Genomic DNA, 18044 nt, shown 5'->3' on the forward strand with positions numbered 1-18044 from the left:
TGATGTTCTGTGCTATAAAATGCCAATTCCAGAAATACCATTTGCCTGTAGCAAAGAGCAAATTACACTATATTGTTTAGTTGATATTAAAAAATAGTAAATTTATGTTTGCAAATTTGAATGCAGAAATTATTCGATGAGATTAAAGTTCACAAGACAGAAAAATGTGTAAGTCTGAATAGCTATAAAACACCAACATTTTTAAGGCATGGCGGTTCTATTGCTTCTTAATTTCTTCATAATTTGTAGTATATGTAGCAATGTGAACACTTTATAGTCTATCTGGAGTAATTAAGGGGATATTTCCTGCCAGTTGATCCTGTGGTGCCTCAGTAGGTTCCCTCCTCCATATGGTGTCAAAACGTTCCTCTGCGTGTGGTTTATGGAATCAATATGTTCTGAGGTTAATTCAGCACAAGTCTTTAATTATGTGTGTAACCTCCTTACAGCTCATCACTTCTCTCATCCTCAAATGTTCTAGAAATAAATAATAAGAGCAATTAAGAATTCATATAAGACACTTATTTCCCTCTTTGACATTTGTTATTATGTTTCCCAAATGCGGAGTGGTGAAGAGTCTCATCTATATTCCTGCTAAACAATTTGTGTTCCATTTGGGCTTACAGATCAGAGAAAATTGCCGTTCTGCTTTTAATAACCTGCATGCAATTCCAAAGGTTATTTAGCCTTTTAAAAGTAAGGTAGGATATAATGTCCTAGATGCAGAGTCGACACATCTCTAACAACAATGGGAACCTTGATCTGCTCACCGGTATTGCACCTGCCCAACCCTGATCCTAGCTGTACCTTAAAAAAATGTGTCTTTCATTGCAAACAGGTTCATGCATGATGATGACACACAAACTTACATGCTGCAGATGTGTGCATTGAGGGGAATTTTCCTCAGGTGAGATTTGCTTTATATACCTGTGAACTAGAAATTAAATTCAGGACCATGTTTTCTTGAAAAATTGGAATAGAGCTAGAAAAAATCACCAGAGTGAAAATCATTTCCAATATCAGGTTTATTCTATTTTAGTTTAGGGGAAATACTGTGATTTTATTTTTTTCATAATTTATCATGTGTTACTTAATATTTTATGTACTTGTGTGACCAGAATTGATATAGTTTTGAAAATGTCCTGTTATTATTTGCATGACAAATATCAGCCTATATTATAATAAAACTTATAGTTTATGTGGTTAATGAAGATATATGTCACGAATTACAAAATAAAACAAACTACTGATTTATTTGTTGCTTCAAACGTTGTGAAGACAAATTATGTGTTCAGAAAAAAATTAGGCACAGTCAAATAATGCTATACTTAAAGAGAATTTTAAATACCCTTATGAATAATTCTGATGAAATATATCCCACAATGTTTTTTATTCAATCATATTAATTTAGCAGAAAAATATTATCATTATTGCACTGTCCAAATCACATTATAGGCAACACTGATTAAACGTATTATCATTATAAATTAATTTCTAATTCACTGTGGTAGAATTGAGCATAACAAATTTATCCTGTAATTATGCAGATGCCACACATACATCTGTAATTGCTCTGCAGTGATTGAGCATGTGTTAATAATGGAATTTATTTTTTGTTATTTTTCTTACCAGTCTATTCCTTTGTGGTAGTTGTTGCCATTAAAGAACTGAACTTCCTCAAATGTCTTTGGACTAGGGAGATTGCTGATGATTGAAGGATGCATAAGAAGAAATAAATAAAGTGCAGTTGTTCCTATTACAAAAAAGAAGGTAAAAGGTTATATGGCAATAAGAGACAAAATATTATTTTAGCATATTTTTGCTCAAAAAGTAATATTAAAATAATCAACTATTTGCAGTGTCAAAATGATTTCCTTAAAATCAACTAGATGCATTCCATGCAGCCACAATCTAAGTGTTCTATTTTTAGTCTTCATGATTCTGTTTATCAAAATGCCTGATTTAATATTAGCACATGGCCAAAGTAAAGCAGATTGATGATGCAGCTAGTGTGGCACTGCGGAAGTCATGCAGCTCAACTTTCCTACAGGAGTCAGGTGAGTGGCTAAAGCATGAAGGGCATGGGTCCTTCTGTCTCCATCTTTATCATTAGGCATGGTATCTTAACTGGTGGGTCTTCAATTAGCATTGAAATTCAGATGAATGAAATCAAACTGCTTAACAGAAGTTGATGTGCTACTCTGTGTATGGTCCGGAAGTAACTCTTGATTAAGAAAACACATTTGCTGCCCTCAATGAACTTAAAGTCCATGTGTGGACTTGGACAAGTACGCAAGTAATTGTGATGTAGTGTGACAGGTGCCATAATGACAGAAGACCAGCGAACCTTTCCAATATATGAGAAAATGGGTGATTTAGACTTGGGAAGTCAGTGACAGATTCTAGGAGGATATGTATTCTAATACTTTTCCTTAAAAACCTAAGTGTTACACAGCAAGGTTGAAAGAAGAAGGCAGGACTCTTGAAAGATGGCTGCTTCAGTGACTTCTCTGGCAAAATATGACAATCAAGTCTGATAATTGGAACACTAGATAGAACAGACTGGCTGATAGAAACCACCTGTGTGCACATTGCAGAAGTCTCAAATGTAATCTCTGAACCTTATTTCCCTCAGAGCCAGGCCAGAGACTGGCAGCTATAGCAGAAAGAACTCATGAAGTGACTGGGTCATCATAACTCTCATAAATCAAGACTTTTCTTCTGGAAAAGGTAAACTGTTCTGTGATACATTGGAGTGAGCAGCAGTTGTTAGATGTCCTAGCCCTAACAGAGCTGCAGACAAGCTACATAGGTGGGCTGGCAGAACAACTATCATTGCAACTAGGATCTGGAAGTAGACAAGGCCAGCAGATAATTGGCATTTTGTTCACATATACCTTAAGCTCATATGAGCAAAGGCTACCACGCTTTGAGTATTAATGAGATTGCTGCCCTTTTAGATCCTCAAAGCTTTACATGGCCACCAAGAGGTAATGAGTAGCTAAAGGGAAGAATGTAACAACAGATCCATGGGGAACAACCACCCTGATGGAAGACATGTTAAAACACCTAGAATGAAAGACTCTGTGCGAAATAAGATGGCAAAATTAATAAATGCCCTAGGGAGATATAATTACTAATTTAAAAAGACTTTTAAGGAATAACAAATATGAAATCGAATTATACAAACTTGATTAAAAGAAAGAAGGAGACAGAAATGGTTAAGAACTAAATTAGAGTCCTAAAGTTTAGACAGGAGAAATCTCTCAACCACACTGAAAAATACAGATGTAATAGTTATGAGGGACGAGGGGCATCCTCAAGAGCTCACATGGTTTACTCCTAAATATAACAGGAGTTTAAAAAGGAGAAAATGTGAAAAGAGCAAAAACAAAAAATGTTCTAGGGAAATGAATTAGCAATAGAGTAGAAGCTGGAAGGAAACATGAAATCCAGAAGTTGTTTTTTTTTAAATACTTTTCAAGATAACACTTTCATAAGGGGGGTGAAGAGAAAGAGAAATTTGAGACACACAAGACACAAATAAGAAAACTGATAGTTTAATATTCCTAAGGTATTGAAGGCAGATGAATGCATGGCACAGATAAAAAACATTCTTTAGGTGTTGTTGATTATCTAAATATAGATACTTTATAGCTTCACTCGGTAGTAAGTAGAAATGTTTAATTACCCTGTTTGTCACATAATTGTACCCAGATCTCCCCTGGCCTACAGAAAGCCAAAGCCTCTATGTTCTGAACACTATACCTTCATGCCTCCAGGACCTTAAGGGACATCAAGAGGTATCTGATAGGGAGGAGAGAGAAAGCACTCTCATCTAGGAACAGAAAAAATGTGGCTTGATATTCATGTAATCAGCCATAAAATCTGGGCCCACTAACTCAAAACGTACATTTTAAAAATTATCACCTAAATTTTTCATCTATCCTTGACATTAATTTTCTATCAATTTCTTTTACCTCATTTCATTTTATATCAATTTCTTTAATATAAATATTTCATGGAAGACGAGGAAAAATCCTATACTACTAGAAACTATCCTATTTTATATACAATCAACTCCTCCTTAGTTTTAATGTACTGGGATAAGCCAGGCAAATCATGAGACATTAATATTGACATTGTGAACACTGATTTTCTGAAAGATCTAAGGCCAATGAGTTATGCTCTTATAATGGTTGTGCTAAATGTAACCCTATGCAAATCCTCTTTTTACATTGACAATACCAGAATTTGACTCTGAATGATGAAGGATGAATATCTGTTCAAAGGCTCACAACGGACTATGATTTGAACTTTGAGTCCCTTAAGTCTAAGGTCTCTAAGTCTATGTCCATCATCTCTGCCTACTTCTCTTTTCCTCTTCCTCATTCCCCGACCGAATTTCAGCCCACAGGAATCTCTTCTAGGATTCAGCAATGGCAAAGTGAAATATCACGTTTTTCCATCCTCACCTCACAACAACTGAGCAAATGGGAGTTTGGGAACCACTTTCGTACCTCATGCTTATTGTAAGAGATGCATGCACCACGTTTACGTCATTGAAAGACAAGTTTGCATGTAAGGGCAGATTGGCAGCACATACTTGTGATCCCCCCTGCAATTAATTTATAGTCTCTGACAGCACTGGGTGTTTTGCCAACTGAAGCAATAAGAACAAACTATGACTTCAGACTTCTACAATTGGATTTTAAGAATTACTACAACCATTTTTATATTAGAATAATATTTTCATAGCCTGTGAAATATTATTACCATCTGATTCCTTTGTTTTAACATCTTATTTGTTTGTTTGTCTTAGGAAAGCCAAAACCAGTTAAAAGCTTTATCATTTCCATACTGGTAGGTCAAATATGGAAATCTAAAGGTATAGCTTAATGTCTTTATGAATGCAAACAACAAGAAAGAAAAATAGATTTATAGCTACTAAGCTGTAATTTTCTCACAGAAGTAAAACATAATAACATTCAATGACAAATGATAGGGGATACATCTTTCTATTAGATTTTTAACACAATTTTACAACACGGGTGTTTTATTTCTTTAGTAGTCACTCCAGAGTTAGCAATGCTGTAAGGGAGTTGGTAGAAAATTAATGTACGTTTTAAACAACAACAAAAGTGATCTATCTGAAAATATGTGTTGCTCTTTCCCCTACCTGCACATGTGTTAACTTACTGTTGTAGTACAATTTATATTCCTAGAGGAAGAAAAGATTTCAACAACCAATATTTAATAGTCTGGAAATTTTGCCCACAACTTTTAAAATCATCTACTTACTTGTATTACAAATATCTTCATCTGGGCCAGGCTTATTTATTGAGACTCTTTGTTTTCTGTTATGGTTTGTGCACTCACTGATGAAAATGCTTCTTCTAGTCAAAGCAGTGAATTCAAAATACAGCAACTCAATAAAAACTTTAATCAGGACATGAGCAAAGTGTATAAAACTGTCACATACTGAAGAAAGTATAAAATATTCTAAATGAAAGTGTCATGTCATTGGTGAAATACTTTCACTCTCTTTTACTGCATTCTTATACACTTGTCCTTCAGTGCATGAGAAAATACCAAGGAAAAAATACCTGATGAACTTCAAGTGTTTCAGAGAGTAAGTCCATACCATGCTAATACCTAATGATTAATTTTTTTAAAAAATCACACATGTAAAATATTCAAAAGTAATCATGGCAGTGGCTCAGAACAAAAATCAATTCAAAGGCTTATGTACCAGATAAAATAGTTTGAATCAGGCCAAAACATGTTTTTATAAATTGCCATTGAAATTAATTAAATAAAGCCAAAAAAGTAACAATTAAAGATGAGGTACAACAACTGTGACCTCATCATAAGTTCAAAGTTTTCCAAATTTGACATGTGTGTTGAACAGTTTTAAAGTTCCTAAAGAATTTAGTGTTTAAGGCTAATTAGTGGGCAACTTTAAGATCCTCTTGAGGTTCATGGTATAAATGCGATTCATGGAGATGAAAAGCACTTCAAATAATAAACTTGCATGGATAGCTAAATATTTCACAAAGAAAAATCTAATCTGATAACTCCATGTAACAATGTATTTCATAAAATATTTTGAAAAACGATATAAGTAGCACAATTGGCTATTTTTACCTGTTTTTTGTGGACCAATTACGAGAAATTTTGGTAAGTGGTCACAGGTTTTCTCTCTGGACCAGATGTCTTTGTGTCGTTTATCATCACATGGATTCTGCAAGAAGGAAGAATAAGTAACCTTACAGTGTAATGACTATCTGGCTCTGTTCTCTAAAAATTGTTCAAAAGATGGAATCAAATTCTTGCCTAATACCTTAGAACTTGAAGTTAGACCTCACTCTGGTTCTCTGATTTCCAAATCTTTTTTAAATAAAGTTATTGGCACCTTCGTTATCTCAAGGCTGGGACTCAGCGTCAAGTCCCTCCTGTTGTTATCATCTTTCAGTGTTTGGCAAGGCTCTAATCCTTGTGATACTACTCTATCTCATGGTTTATGTTTTATGTCTATATATCAGAGGACTTGACTTAACCTGGTTTCATCATAGTTACTCATATTACTGTGTCCTCCCTAATCATTCTTGTTTTTTCTCCCTAGAGGCTGGAATGCTATCCTTGAATTCCAGACTTGGCCAACTTTTCCTGTTCATTTCATTTCACGTTTTGATTCAGATACTCCTATAGATTGGTCACATCTTATAAGCTGATAGCTTCTAGATCAGCATCCAGCCTCTACCTCCCTCCTGAGCTCTAGACTTAAGGTTTTATATTGCAAATATATCATTTTTGTATAGATACGGTGAGGAAATTTCAGACTCTACATACCCAATGTATCCATTGGTCCAATATTATGCTCATCTAAGCTACACTTCTGGTGCCGGTTTTTATTTCATTCTATCTGGCTGACTCTAATTTATTATCAAAATCATTACACTTTTGAGAATCAAAACAGCTTTTAAAATTAAAAGGATAACATTTTTGAAATATTTATTGACCACTGTGTTGGTTTTATTATATTGGTGATCTACACAATAATTATATTGAAGATGATTGTCACAAGTAAAAGTATTTTTTAAAAACACATACCTTGGAAATTAAAACATTCATTTTTATATTTATTATCCCAATATTAACAATGAAACAAGAAGGAAAAACATTTATGGTTCATATTTCTGTACTTTAATCAGTTCCTTTTACACTTAATTTTTGATTTTTTAATTTTTAATTTTATGGCTACATAGTGAGTATATATAGTTTTGAAATATGTGAGATATTTTGATACAGGCATACAATACATAATAATCACATCAGGGTAAATGGGGTATCCATTACCTCAAGCATTTATCATTTCTTGTATTACAAATGTTCTAATTTTATGCTTTTGGTTATTTTAAATGTAAAACAAATTATTGTTGACTGTAGTCACTTTGTTGTGCTATTAAATACTAGATTTTATTCATTCTATCTAACTATATTTTTTCCCCCACCAACAATCCCCATTCCCACCACCTCCACTTTCCTTCCCAGCCCCTGGTAACCATCATTGTATGCTCTATCTCCATGAGTTCAATTGTTTTAATTTTTAGCTCTCACAAATGCATGGAACATGTGCAGTTTGCCTTTTTGTGCCTGGCTTATTTCACTTAACGTAACATCCTCAGGTTTCATCCACGGTGTTGAAAATGACAGAATCTTACTCTTTTTCATGGCTGAACAGTACTCCATTGTGTGTAAGTACCACATTCCCTTCATTCATTTCTCTGTTGATGGATACTTAAGTTGCTTCCAAATCTTGGCTACTATGAATAGTGCTGAAATAAATGTGGGAGTGCAGATATCGCTTCAATATACTGATTTCCTTTCTTTTTCTCTTTCTTCTTCTTCTTATTTTTTTTTTTTTTTTTTTTTTTGAGACAGAGTTTTGCTCTTGTTACCCAGGCTGGAGTGCAATGTCACAATCTCGGCTCACCACAACCTTCGCCTCCCAGGTTCAAGCGATTCTCCTGCCTCAGCCTCCCGAGTAGCTGGGGCCACAGGCGTGTGCCACCACGCCTGGCTAATTTTTTGTAAAGACGGGGTTTCACTGTGTTAGCCAAGATGGTCTCGATCTCCTGACCTCATGATTCGCCCACCTCCCAAAGTCCTCATGATCTGCCCACCTCCCAAAGCCTCCCAAAGTCCTGGGATTACAGGCGTGAGCCACCACGCCTAACCGATTTCCTTTCTTTTGTACAATATTTTTAATAATCATACTGTTAGATTGCTGAATCACATGGTAGTTCTATTTTTAGTTTTGTGTGGAACCTCCATACTGTTCTCCATAGTGGCTGTACTAATTTACATTCCCACCAACAGTGTGCAAGTGTTCCCTTTTCTCTACATCTTAACCAGCATTTGTTATTACTTGTCTTTTGGATAAGATATGTCTTACCTGGGGTGAGATGATATCTCATTGTAGTTTTGATTTGCGTTTCTCTGATGATCAGTGATGTTGAGCACCTTTTCATATACTAATTTGCCATTTGTATGTCTTCTTTTGAGAAATGTCTATTCAGATTCTTTGCCCATTTTTAAATCAGATTATTAGATTTTTTTTTCCTGTAGAGTTGTTTGAGTCCCTTACATATTCTGGTTAAAAATCCATTGTCAGATAGGTAGTTGCAAATATTTTACCACAATCTTTGGTTTGTCTCTGAACTTTATTGTTTCCTTTGCTGTGCAGCCTTTTAACTCGATGTGATCCCATTTGCCCATTTTTGCTTTGGCATGGACTTGTGGGGTATTGCTTAAGAAATGTTTGCCCAGACCAATGTCTTGGAGAGTTTCCCCAATGTTTTATTTTAGTAGTTTTATAGTTTGAGGTCTTAGTTTTAAGTCTTTAATCCTTTTTAATTTCATTTTGTGTACAGTGAGAGATAGGGGTCTAGTTTCATTCTTCTGCATATGACTATCTAGTTTTTCCAGTACTGGTTACTGAAGAATCTATCTTTTCTCCAGTGTATATTCTTGACATCTTTGGCGAAAATGAGTTCACTGTAGAAGTAAGGGTTTATTTCTGGATTGTCTATTCTGTTTAATTGGTCTATGTGTCTATTTGCATGCCAGTACCATGCATTTTGGTTCCTAATTTGAAGTCAAGTAATGTGATTCTTCCTATTTTGTACTTTTTGCCTAGGATGGCTTTGGCTATTCTGGGTCCATTGTGGTTCCATGTTAATTTTATTATTATTTCTTGTATTTCTGTGAAGAATGCCATTGGTGGTATTAATCAATTCTTTAGATACATCTTTCTTTAATACCGTGTCACCAAAGTTCTTCTGAAGAATGATTGTTTTCAATATGATATTATTATGTTTTGCTTTTCTATAAAATTGTCTGCAATCCTTCTCAAAGTGCATTTCATAGTTAATAAATGTGAAAGTGTTGACACTCAAATTACTCTTCTCTGTAAGCCACTGTATTTTTAGCTGGAGAGGGAGTTCAGATAAGTCCCTTCCCTTCCCTTCCCTTCCCTTCCCTTCCCTTCCCTTCCCTTCTCTTTCTGTTTTTTTTTTTTTTTTTTTTTTCAACACAGTCTCACTCTGTCACCCAGGCTGGAGTGCAGTGGTGCCATCTTGGCTCACTGCAATCTTCTCTTCTCAGGTTCAAGCAATTCTCCTGCCTCACCCTCCAGAGTATCTGAGACTACAGGCGTGCACCACCATGCCCATCTAATTTTTGATTTTTTTGGTAGACATGGGGTTTTGCCATGTTGCTCAGACTGGTCTGGAACTCATGGCCTGAAGTGATTCTCTGGCCTCAGCCTCCCAAAGTGCTGGGATTAGCATGAGCCACTGTGCCTGGCTGATAAGCAAATTTTCAATTGTAATTTTTTTAATATTAAAATGTCTAAATATTAGAGACCAAATATTTTCACAATTATTTTCCATTAATAATGTTTTTCTTTGACAAATACTTTTAAATGTAACACTTGTCAAGTGAGTTTTCTCTAATTATGATTCTTTTAACCATTTTGCCAAATATAGGTGCTGCAAAATCATAGACTTCCCAATGTCATTTTATTCTAGCACAAAATATAATTTTATCCAATTAAAATAGGAGATCCATTAAATGCTTAAGCCGATTCTTCCCAGTGTCATTATATAGACTGAAGGGACCAGTATCACCCTGGCATTCTGCAGAACCTAACACCTTCCCACTATATTGATGACATGATATTTGGACCTAACAAATAAGTGGAAATTACTCTGGCTGCCTTGATAAAACACATGCACCTCAGAGGATGGAAGACAAACATACAAAGTTTTAGGAACCTGCCATCTTTTAAGCTTTCAGTGGTCTGGACATCTTGAGCACACTGTGAAATCCCATTCATGGCAAAGTGTAAGTTGTACATTGCAACTCCTACTGCTAAGAGGTAGCACAGTGCTAGGAAATATTTCTCTGTGCATTTATTGAGTGATATAGATAGCTTCAAGTTTAGGATGGGACCTAGAGCAAGAAAGGGGTATGCAGTAGGTAAGGCTGAAGTACAAGCCACCCTCACACTTGGGCTTTATATGCTGGAAGATTCATGATACTATGGCATCAATGATATAAATGGATGCCATGTGGAATATCTGGCAAGTACTTGAAAAGAATCACAATGTACACTTTTAAGGTTCTGTAGCAAAGCCATACTATCTGAATCATATTATGCAAACCATAGTGCTTGTATACTGCTGTATACAAGAAGAGAGTGCTATGGAAGAGAGTGTTTGTCATGAGTCATTAATGTGATCAAGTGGCCATAACTACCCACCATGAACTGAGTAGTGATAGACCTATCAAATCATAAGTTCAGGTATGTCCAGCAACAATTCATTGTAAGATGGGAATGGTATATCTGGGATCAGTGTCAGGCTGATCCAGGGGCCACTTACAAATCAGTGGCCCATGACTCTATGTCACCTGTCACTGTTGCACTGATGCTTCTCTATTAGCTCATTTTTAGTTTTGTGAAGGGTTCCTATCACCTGCTGACAAAGAGGAGAAACCCAGGCTTGGTTTGCAGATGGGTTAACCCATATGTTAGTAGAAGACTAAAATGGACTTTGGTGGCACTACAGTTCCATTCAGAGGGGTTTCTAAAAATCTCTGGTTAATGGAACTCTTTCAGTTGTCAGAGTTGTGGGCAGTGTACCTAGTCATCTGCTTTTTGTTTGCTTTGTGGATAGACTTATAGCCAAAGGTAAGGATATGACAAACTAACGAGCAGAGATGAATAAATGGCATAGGATGGACAGGACAGGCAACTTGAAGGAACAAGCTAGGAAAATTAAGATAGGAAGTTCTAAGAAAGAGGCATGTGGATGGACCTATGATAGTGTCCAAAGTGTGTGATGATCTTTGTATTATACATTAATGTACACCAGAGAGTATTTTATGTAGAAGAGGCACTGACAACCAGGAGAGCAGTATGATTCAGCCGGGTTACAACATTCCTACATGTTGCCTAACCTCTGTTGTCAGCTAAACCAGAGCTAATGCAAATGGCTCATGAATAGAGTAACCATGGCAGCACAGGTGAAAGCCATGCATGGACCTCTTTCCCCTATGTCTTCTGTAGTTACTGCCAGTGCTGAATATCTGACCTACAGTAACAGCAAATACTTTCAAATCTCAGAAATAGCATTATCCTGCCACTTAGTGAAACATTGATTATATTGGAAACTTTGATAATGAAAAGGGCATGATTCGCCTACATCAGGTTTGACATGTATTCCAAATATTGACTTGCCTTCTCTGCCCACATAGCCCTGGCTATCACCACCATGCAAGGGCTCACAGAGTATATGACTCACTGACATGTTATCTTATGTACTATTGCTTGAGATAAGGGAAACTTCTTTCTGGTAAAGGAAGCATGGCAGTAGGCATATGGCCCTGAAAGTCCTATTAACATACCCCACTTTCTAAAAGTTGCTCGCCTGAGAGTGATGGAAAGGCCACTTAAAAGATACAGTGGAGGCACCAGCTTGAGGATATAGTGTACTCCTTAAATCATAGACTGTTAGTTGGTGGTGTCCAACAAATAGTTTTTATTTAAGGAATACACTATTATCACCAACAGGTGCCTCTACTGTACCCTTTGTCCAAAGAGTTGTGTATTTGAGTCCAGGAGTTGGTGTACCAATGGACCCCCTCACCAGTATTTTCGATGATATACTTGGAGAATGTGTGCTTTCGTTCCTCATAACTTTAAGGTTGGTGGATCTAGGAAATCTAGCTCCCATAGCAGGGAAGATTCCACCGGCAGACATGGGAAGAGGCTCACCAAACACAAAGCTGAAACTCCTACCTGGTCACTTTGGACTTCTTGTGCCAGTAGATTGGCAGACATGGAAATGAGTTACCATCCTGGTAGGGGTAATTGACCTACACAATCATGAAGAATTAGAATAGCTACTATGTAGTGAGAACAGGGAGAAAAATCTTTGGCATTCAAATAATTCACTAAGTTGCTTGTTGGTACTTCCTCACCCAGTTATAACTGTAAATGGGAAAGTACTGCATCCACTGCCTGATAAGTGCTAGATAGTGTACTCCTTAAGTTAGCTTTATCTAAGCACAGCCTTTCTCCTAAAGAAATTTACAAGAGAGTTAGTGAGACAAACTACCACTGCTTCTACTTCCTCCAGTCCTAAGACTGTATCTTACCCACCTAGTATTTTTTCTAGGCCAGCAGAAATGCTAGCCAAAGGTGGGGGAAAATACAGAATAGGAGACAAAACAGGAGAAAATAATCACTGATTTCACCTTTGGGACCAAAAGCAGCAATTGTGTTATAGTTTCTCACAATAATTCTCCTTTTATAAATTTCCCCAGGCATGAAGTTTATAGAATCATGAGAAAAAATGTGTCTGGTTGGAGTGAACATAACAAATGAAACTGGGCATGTACAGAGTAGAGTGTGGTGGATGCTCTTTTCTCCGCTGAAAGCATCCTCTTTTCAGACTACAGCAAACCCTCCACTCCTTCTCTGAACTTTGCCAGCTGCTATTTCCCCCAGCTGGGGGATTGAGATTTCTCCCTGGCTAATAGAAGCTACCTGACTGGAAATCAAACTCTGTATCCCCTCCTCACTCTCAGGGGATAGCCCACCTCCAGTGGATGCAGGGGTATGGAAGACTGACCTGCTTGCTTCAAGGTGAGACAATTTGCCTGTGACTAGTTCTCTCTCTGCAGATCAGGTGAGGCTAGGCTTTACCAGAGATGACATCCTTGCTCAGCTCTTTTCCCATCTTTTCAGTTTCACAGTCTCCCTTATAGGTTTTTCCTGAAAGCATTTCTTAAATCATTTGCAATAGAATCTCTCACATTCTGCTTCTAGGGAACACTACCTATGGCAACGGCTATTCATATTCATACTCTATAAAATTAAAAGACACTCTTGACTCAAATACATTTCTATCCCTGCTCTCATTGGAACAAGGCTGAAGTACAATATAAAAGGTTCAGTAACGTATAATGACAACCATATTATGTTAGAATTTACCTTGGAAAAAATTAGGTTACAGATCCTGGGTTTTTCTACAAATTCATCTATGGAAACTGTGATAAAAGGAATTAATTAGAAGCCAGTAAACGACATTCCTTATTTAATTTACATAACTGAAATTTTGTTTTAACTGGTATCTCCATTTTCTGCCATCTTTTTATTCAGTGTTCCAACTCATATACTCATATGGTATAGTTTTAGTTCAACTAACCATATTTTTCACTGTGGCAGAGAAGGCTGAACTATCAATTCTTCATTTCTTCAGTCGATAATGGAATATCCCCTATTTAGCTTATTATACAGATTCCCAGCTAGAGAGTATATTTCACACTCTTCCTTCAATGTAGCTTTCTTCATATTAATTTCAGTCCAATGGAAAGTGAGACAAAATGATATGAAGTAGCTTCAAAAATAAAGCCACACTCCCTGGATTTCTCCTTTCCAACTTACCACCAGCTGTAAAATGGCTAGACTGCAGCATGTAACCTGACCTCAAGTGGAAGCCATATATTGAAGAGCCTATCAGTCTGAGGCCCTGGGTGATCATGTGGAGTGGAACTGTCTGCGGCTCCAAGACTACCTGCTTAATTCTGGACAGTTACATGGGTGAAAAATACATTTTCATTTTATTTAGCCAATGTATTTTTGAATGGCATAATTACAGCAACATCACCTATACTCTAGCTCACTGTGTTTCAAAGTACTTGTCTATGAGAAGATAAGGAGCTTGTGCAAGAATGTGAATCAATGCACTGCTTGTTTCAAAAAGAACATTCTGTTACAAGATAAAAACAAAATTTCAAGGAAAGAAACTGGTATGCTTAGTGATATAGTTGATTTCTACTCTGGCACCAGCTTCTTGTCTCATGGTGAATCAGCAACAAAATAATTCAAACAGGCTATTAATGGACCATACTTTGAGTAGCAGTATTCTGAGTTAATAATTGTCAACATCAACTTAATGCTTCAGTTATACTGTATTCACTACTGTAGAAATTCTCATGTTTGTACCCTAATCATTGAATTATTTCTCCATGCGATGCTCATATTTTTCCCCAAAATTTTGCCTACATTTCTAGCTTAAGCTAATGTGTACCATAAACCTCCCCTATTTATTTTAGACGGGTAGCATAGCCCAGTCATTAAGAGCACGAACTCCTGAGGGAGACTGCCTGTGTATTAAGCAATTTTCCTAAATTATCTGGACCTCAGTTCCTTATTTATAAAATGATTGATAATATTTATCTCACGTGGTTGTTGACAGCATTATGTTATTTAAAATGGTTAAATCATGCTGTATGTAAGAGTATTTCTTATTTGATTCCACATTTGCCCTTCTTTTCTTTTTGTCCAGATTGGTTAGGCAAGATTAGTTAGGCAATTGGAGCAAGAGAGAGTAAATCTCACTGATGGATTGCTTTACTAAGGTGTTCGTCTTGAGAGACTTCTTGGTCCATTATCAGAATGTACCAGCACCATGTGTGGCTGTCTGTCCACAGGATAAGTTTTGCCTCACACAGTCAGATCACTAGACTTCTGGCATCTGTGAGTTACTTTGTAGAGAAATAGCTTGGAGTATCCTTAGCCAACTTGAGGATGTAGGTTGCCCTACTAGATGACCCGAAGACCATTATATAATCCTAATTTAACACATTTCTGTGCATACTTGCTGCCTGGTTCCTGCAACTCATAAAGCCAATAGTTTCAGCACCGCTTACCATTCAGATCTCAACACAAATGTCAACCCATGCAAGTGGCCTTCCCTGATGACAATAGTCAAAGCTTCTTCCCACTCTTGTCTGAGTTTCCTGTCATATTTTCTTTATTACATGTCAGTACCTAAAATTATTTTCTTTGTGTATATGTTTGTAATGTTTATATATATAAGTATCATTATAGTTAATAGTAATTCTATCTCAACTGAATGTAAGTTCTCTGAAGGTGAGGTCTGTCTTCTTTATTGCTACAACCCAATACTTCAGAAATGCTGAATAAATATTTGTAGAATGACTTAGAACAGGCACAGTAAACATTTAGCAATCAGCATAGACTAATTTGGATATATGTTTGAAAACAAACATAATGTTAACTGTATAGACATTTAGCATCTAAAACTCCTACAACACACCATACATAATCCCCAATGCTGTCTTTCATGGCAGTCCCAGAAGCTAGTTAGTGAGTACACCATCACTTTAGAACTTAAACATTATTTCTCTCATATTATCATATAATTACTTTATTTATAAAGAACTTCATTTCTGAACTGCATTTTTAGATACAAAGCAATAGGAAGGCAGTTCTCAACCTATACTTATTGAATTTCCCAACACATAACCCAGCAGAGCAAATCTCAGAGTAGGTGTTCACTTCATTTGCTCAAATGAAGATATCTTTATGCTTAGCAAAGGTAGAAGAGTTGACTAATTGATTATTCAGTGCCCCTGTTGAATGTCAAAGTGTTATTTGTGAGATCTTTCTTGGTTCTATATGTTCAACTTGGCCACTTATCTTCTTTATTGCAGTGCACATGTCTTTGGCATTCCAATTTCTGCTTGCAAAACTGGTGAAATAAAATATTCACAGAAATAAGCAGATTTAATGTAAGACTTGAAAAGAGTTGTCGTTGTCTCCAACACAGAGAGAATATGGATAAGCATGCTTTTTGGGGGAAGAGGATGACGCTAGTTAATATCTATTTATACTTTCCCAGAAAGTTAGGATGCTAAGCTGTTACAATACTTGCTGTTCCAAATATTTTTATTATTAACAACTTAATTTACATTATTTCAGGTTTTCCTATCGGTATGTTCCTCAATCTAGGCAGATTGTCTTTTTTTGTAACTGCACTCCTTCTATATTATGCTATTTTAGGGATTTCCAGATGCCCGTTTCTGTTTTCACCTCTTTTCCTGGCATATTTTCCCTTTTGTCTGTTAATCGAAACTTTATTAACGGATGTTTATATTTTCTATTTTATATTCTGAACATGTTTGTTCAGACTTTTCCTACTCTGACTTTTCTTATACTGTATGAAAATCTGAATACCAGCAAACATAATGCCTAACTTTTATTGATCACCTTCTATATTCCAGGCACTTGATTGACGTAGATTATTTCTAATCTTCAAAGCAACCTGGCAAGACAGATATTATTATCCCTTCTTGATAGCTGAGAAAGCTGAGATGCAAGGTGTTTTATTTAGGCCCTGCTGAAGGTCACACAGCAAGGTAGTTTCAGATTTAGAATCCAAATCTGGCATTGTCTCTGCAGTTAAATTATGTGCGTGTGTGCATGCACACATGTGCATGTGAAGTTTTTGACAATAATTATGAAGGGTAAAGGATCTTCTCCCCCCAAAAGCTAAGCATTTAATTGCACTTTCTTACTTTGTTCTGTTTCTATTGTTTTAATTTTTAAGTCAGAAAATTAGAAAGCAATTATTACCCTTTTCATTCTCCAATCTTATTGTTCCCTACATAACTGAAACTGCAACAGATATTTACTGGTTTAAGTATCTAGCACTATAGATATATTTAAACTTTGAAAAACGAATTCAGTTAAAATTGCTTTAAGCAGTTTATGGTTACAGTGCCAGTCTAGTGAAAGTACATGTAACTCAGCTGTCACACAGGTACAGGTGATGCACATGGTTTGTGTATGTGGAATATATGAGGCAAATTTACTTTTAAGTAAACATAAAAAAAGCAGGCAGAAGATTTCCTGAAGCAATGAACAAGACTTAGAAAAGACAGTAAAATCTGATGAAATTATGTTCCTTACAAGGGCAGAAGCACCCTTGGATATTTCCCTCCAAATAAGTAAAAATTGCAAATTTGCAATCAAGCTAAAAAGAACATAGGTTGAAAGAATATCATACCGTTTACCTTATTATAATTCCATATTTTTATAGAATACATTAAAATAACTTTTGTTCTTATTGTATCTAGTTATTCAAAGTCTACATTGCCTTTTTGCTACTAAAATTTTGCTTTGCTCACTATTCTCCACATCCTTCACTAGCAAGGACACCATGGAATTATCAATTCAAGATTGATTATCCTCATCCAGGTCATGTGCCTATTCTACCTAACTAGGACATTTCTAGACCTTAAGAGTTGAAACTTTAAAAATGCCCAGTGCTCATGATAGAAGGATTATTTCACTAATTACAAACATTTCAGAAGCCATTGGTTTGCTTTTCATTTCCTTTTTGCTATTCCCCTGACTGTTTAAAGAAGAATGCTACAAAAGGCATCTTTTAAAACATATTTTTCCTTTCCAATTGGCCTGTGTTGTTTCTAAATTTTTTCTGCTTATTGAGTCTTGCCCTGTGTATGTCTGTAAAATGCCTTTTCCAAGTTGTATTGTACAGGGTGGTGACTTTCAAGTTTTGTCTTTCAATATCACTTAAGCCTAATACAATCCATGTACACTGATGAGGAAGTTTAATAGATTAAGGGTGTTTATTCTCAGT

At 36.1% G+C, this 18044-nt stretch overlaps 1 protein-coding gene across 1 annotated transcript in view; it reads right to left on the reverse strand.

Annotated features, from left to right (window-relative positions):
• Positions 1 to 18044, reverse strand: part of LOC100607259 (N-deacetylase and N-sulfotransferase 4) — a 274548-nt gene that overhangs the window by 18144 nt on the left and 238360 nt on the right. The window contains exons 8-9 of the mRNA XM_030798085.1: positions 6148 to 6244; positions 1630 to 1753 (exon numbers count right to left, since the gene is read on the reverse strand). Of these exons, the coding sequence (XP_030653945.1) occupies positions 1630 to 1753; positions 6148 to 6244 (221 nt within the window). The remainder of the gene's footprint in view (positions 1 to 1629; positions 1754 to 6147; positions 6245 to 18044) is intronic.

The sequence above is a fragment of the Nomascus leucogenys genome, chromosome 18 (genome assembly GCF_006542625.1).
Source record: "Nomascus leucogenys isolate Asia chromosome 18, Asia_NLE_v1, whole genome shotgun sequence".
In the NCBI taxonomy this organism is placed as follows: Eukaryota; Metazoa; Chordata; class Mammalia; order Primates; family Hylobatidae; genus Nomascus; species Nomascus leucogenys.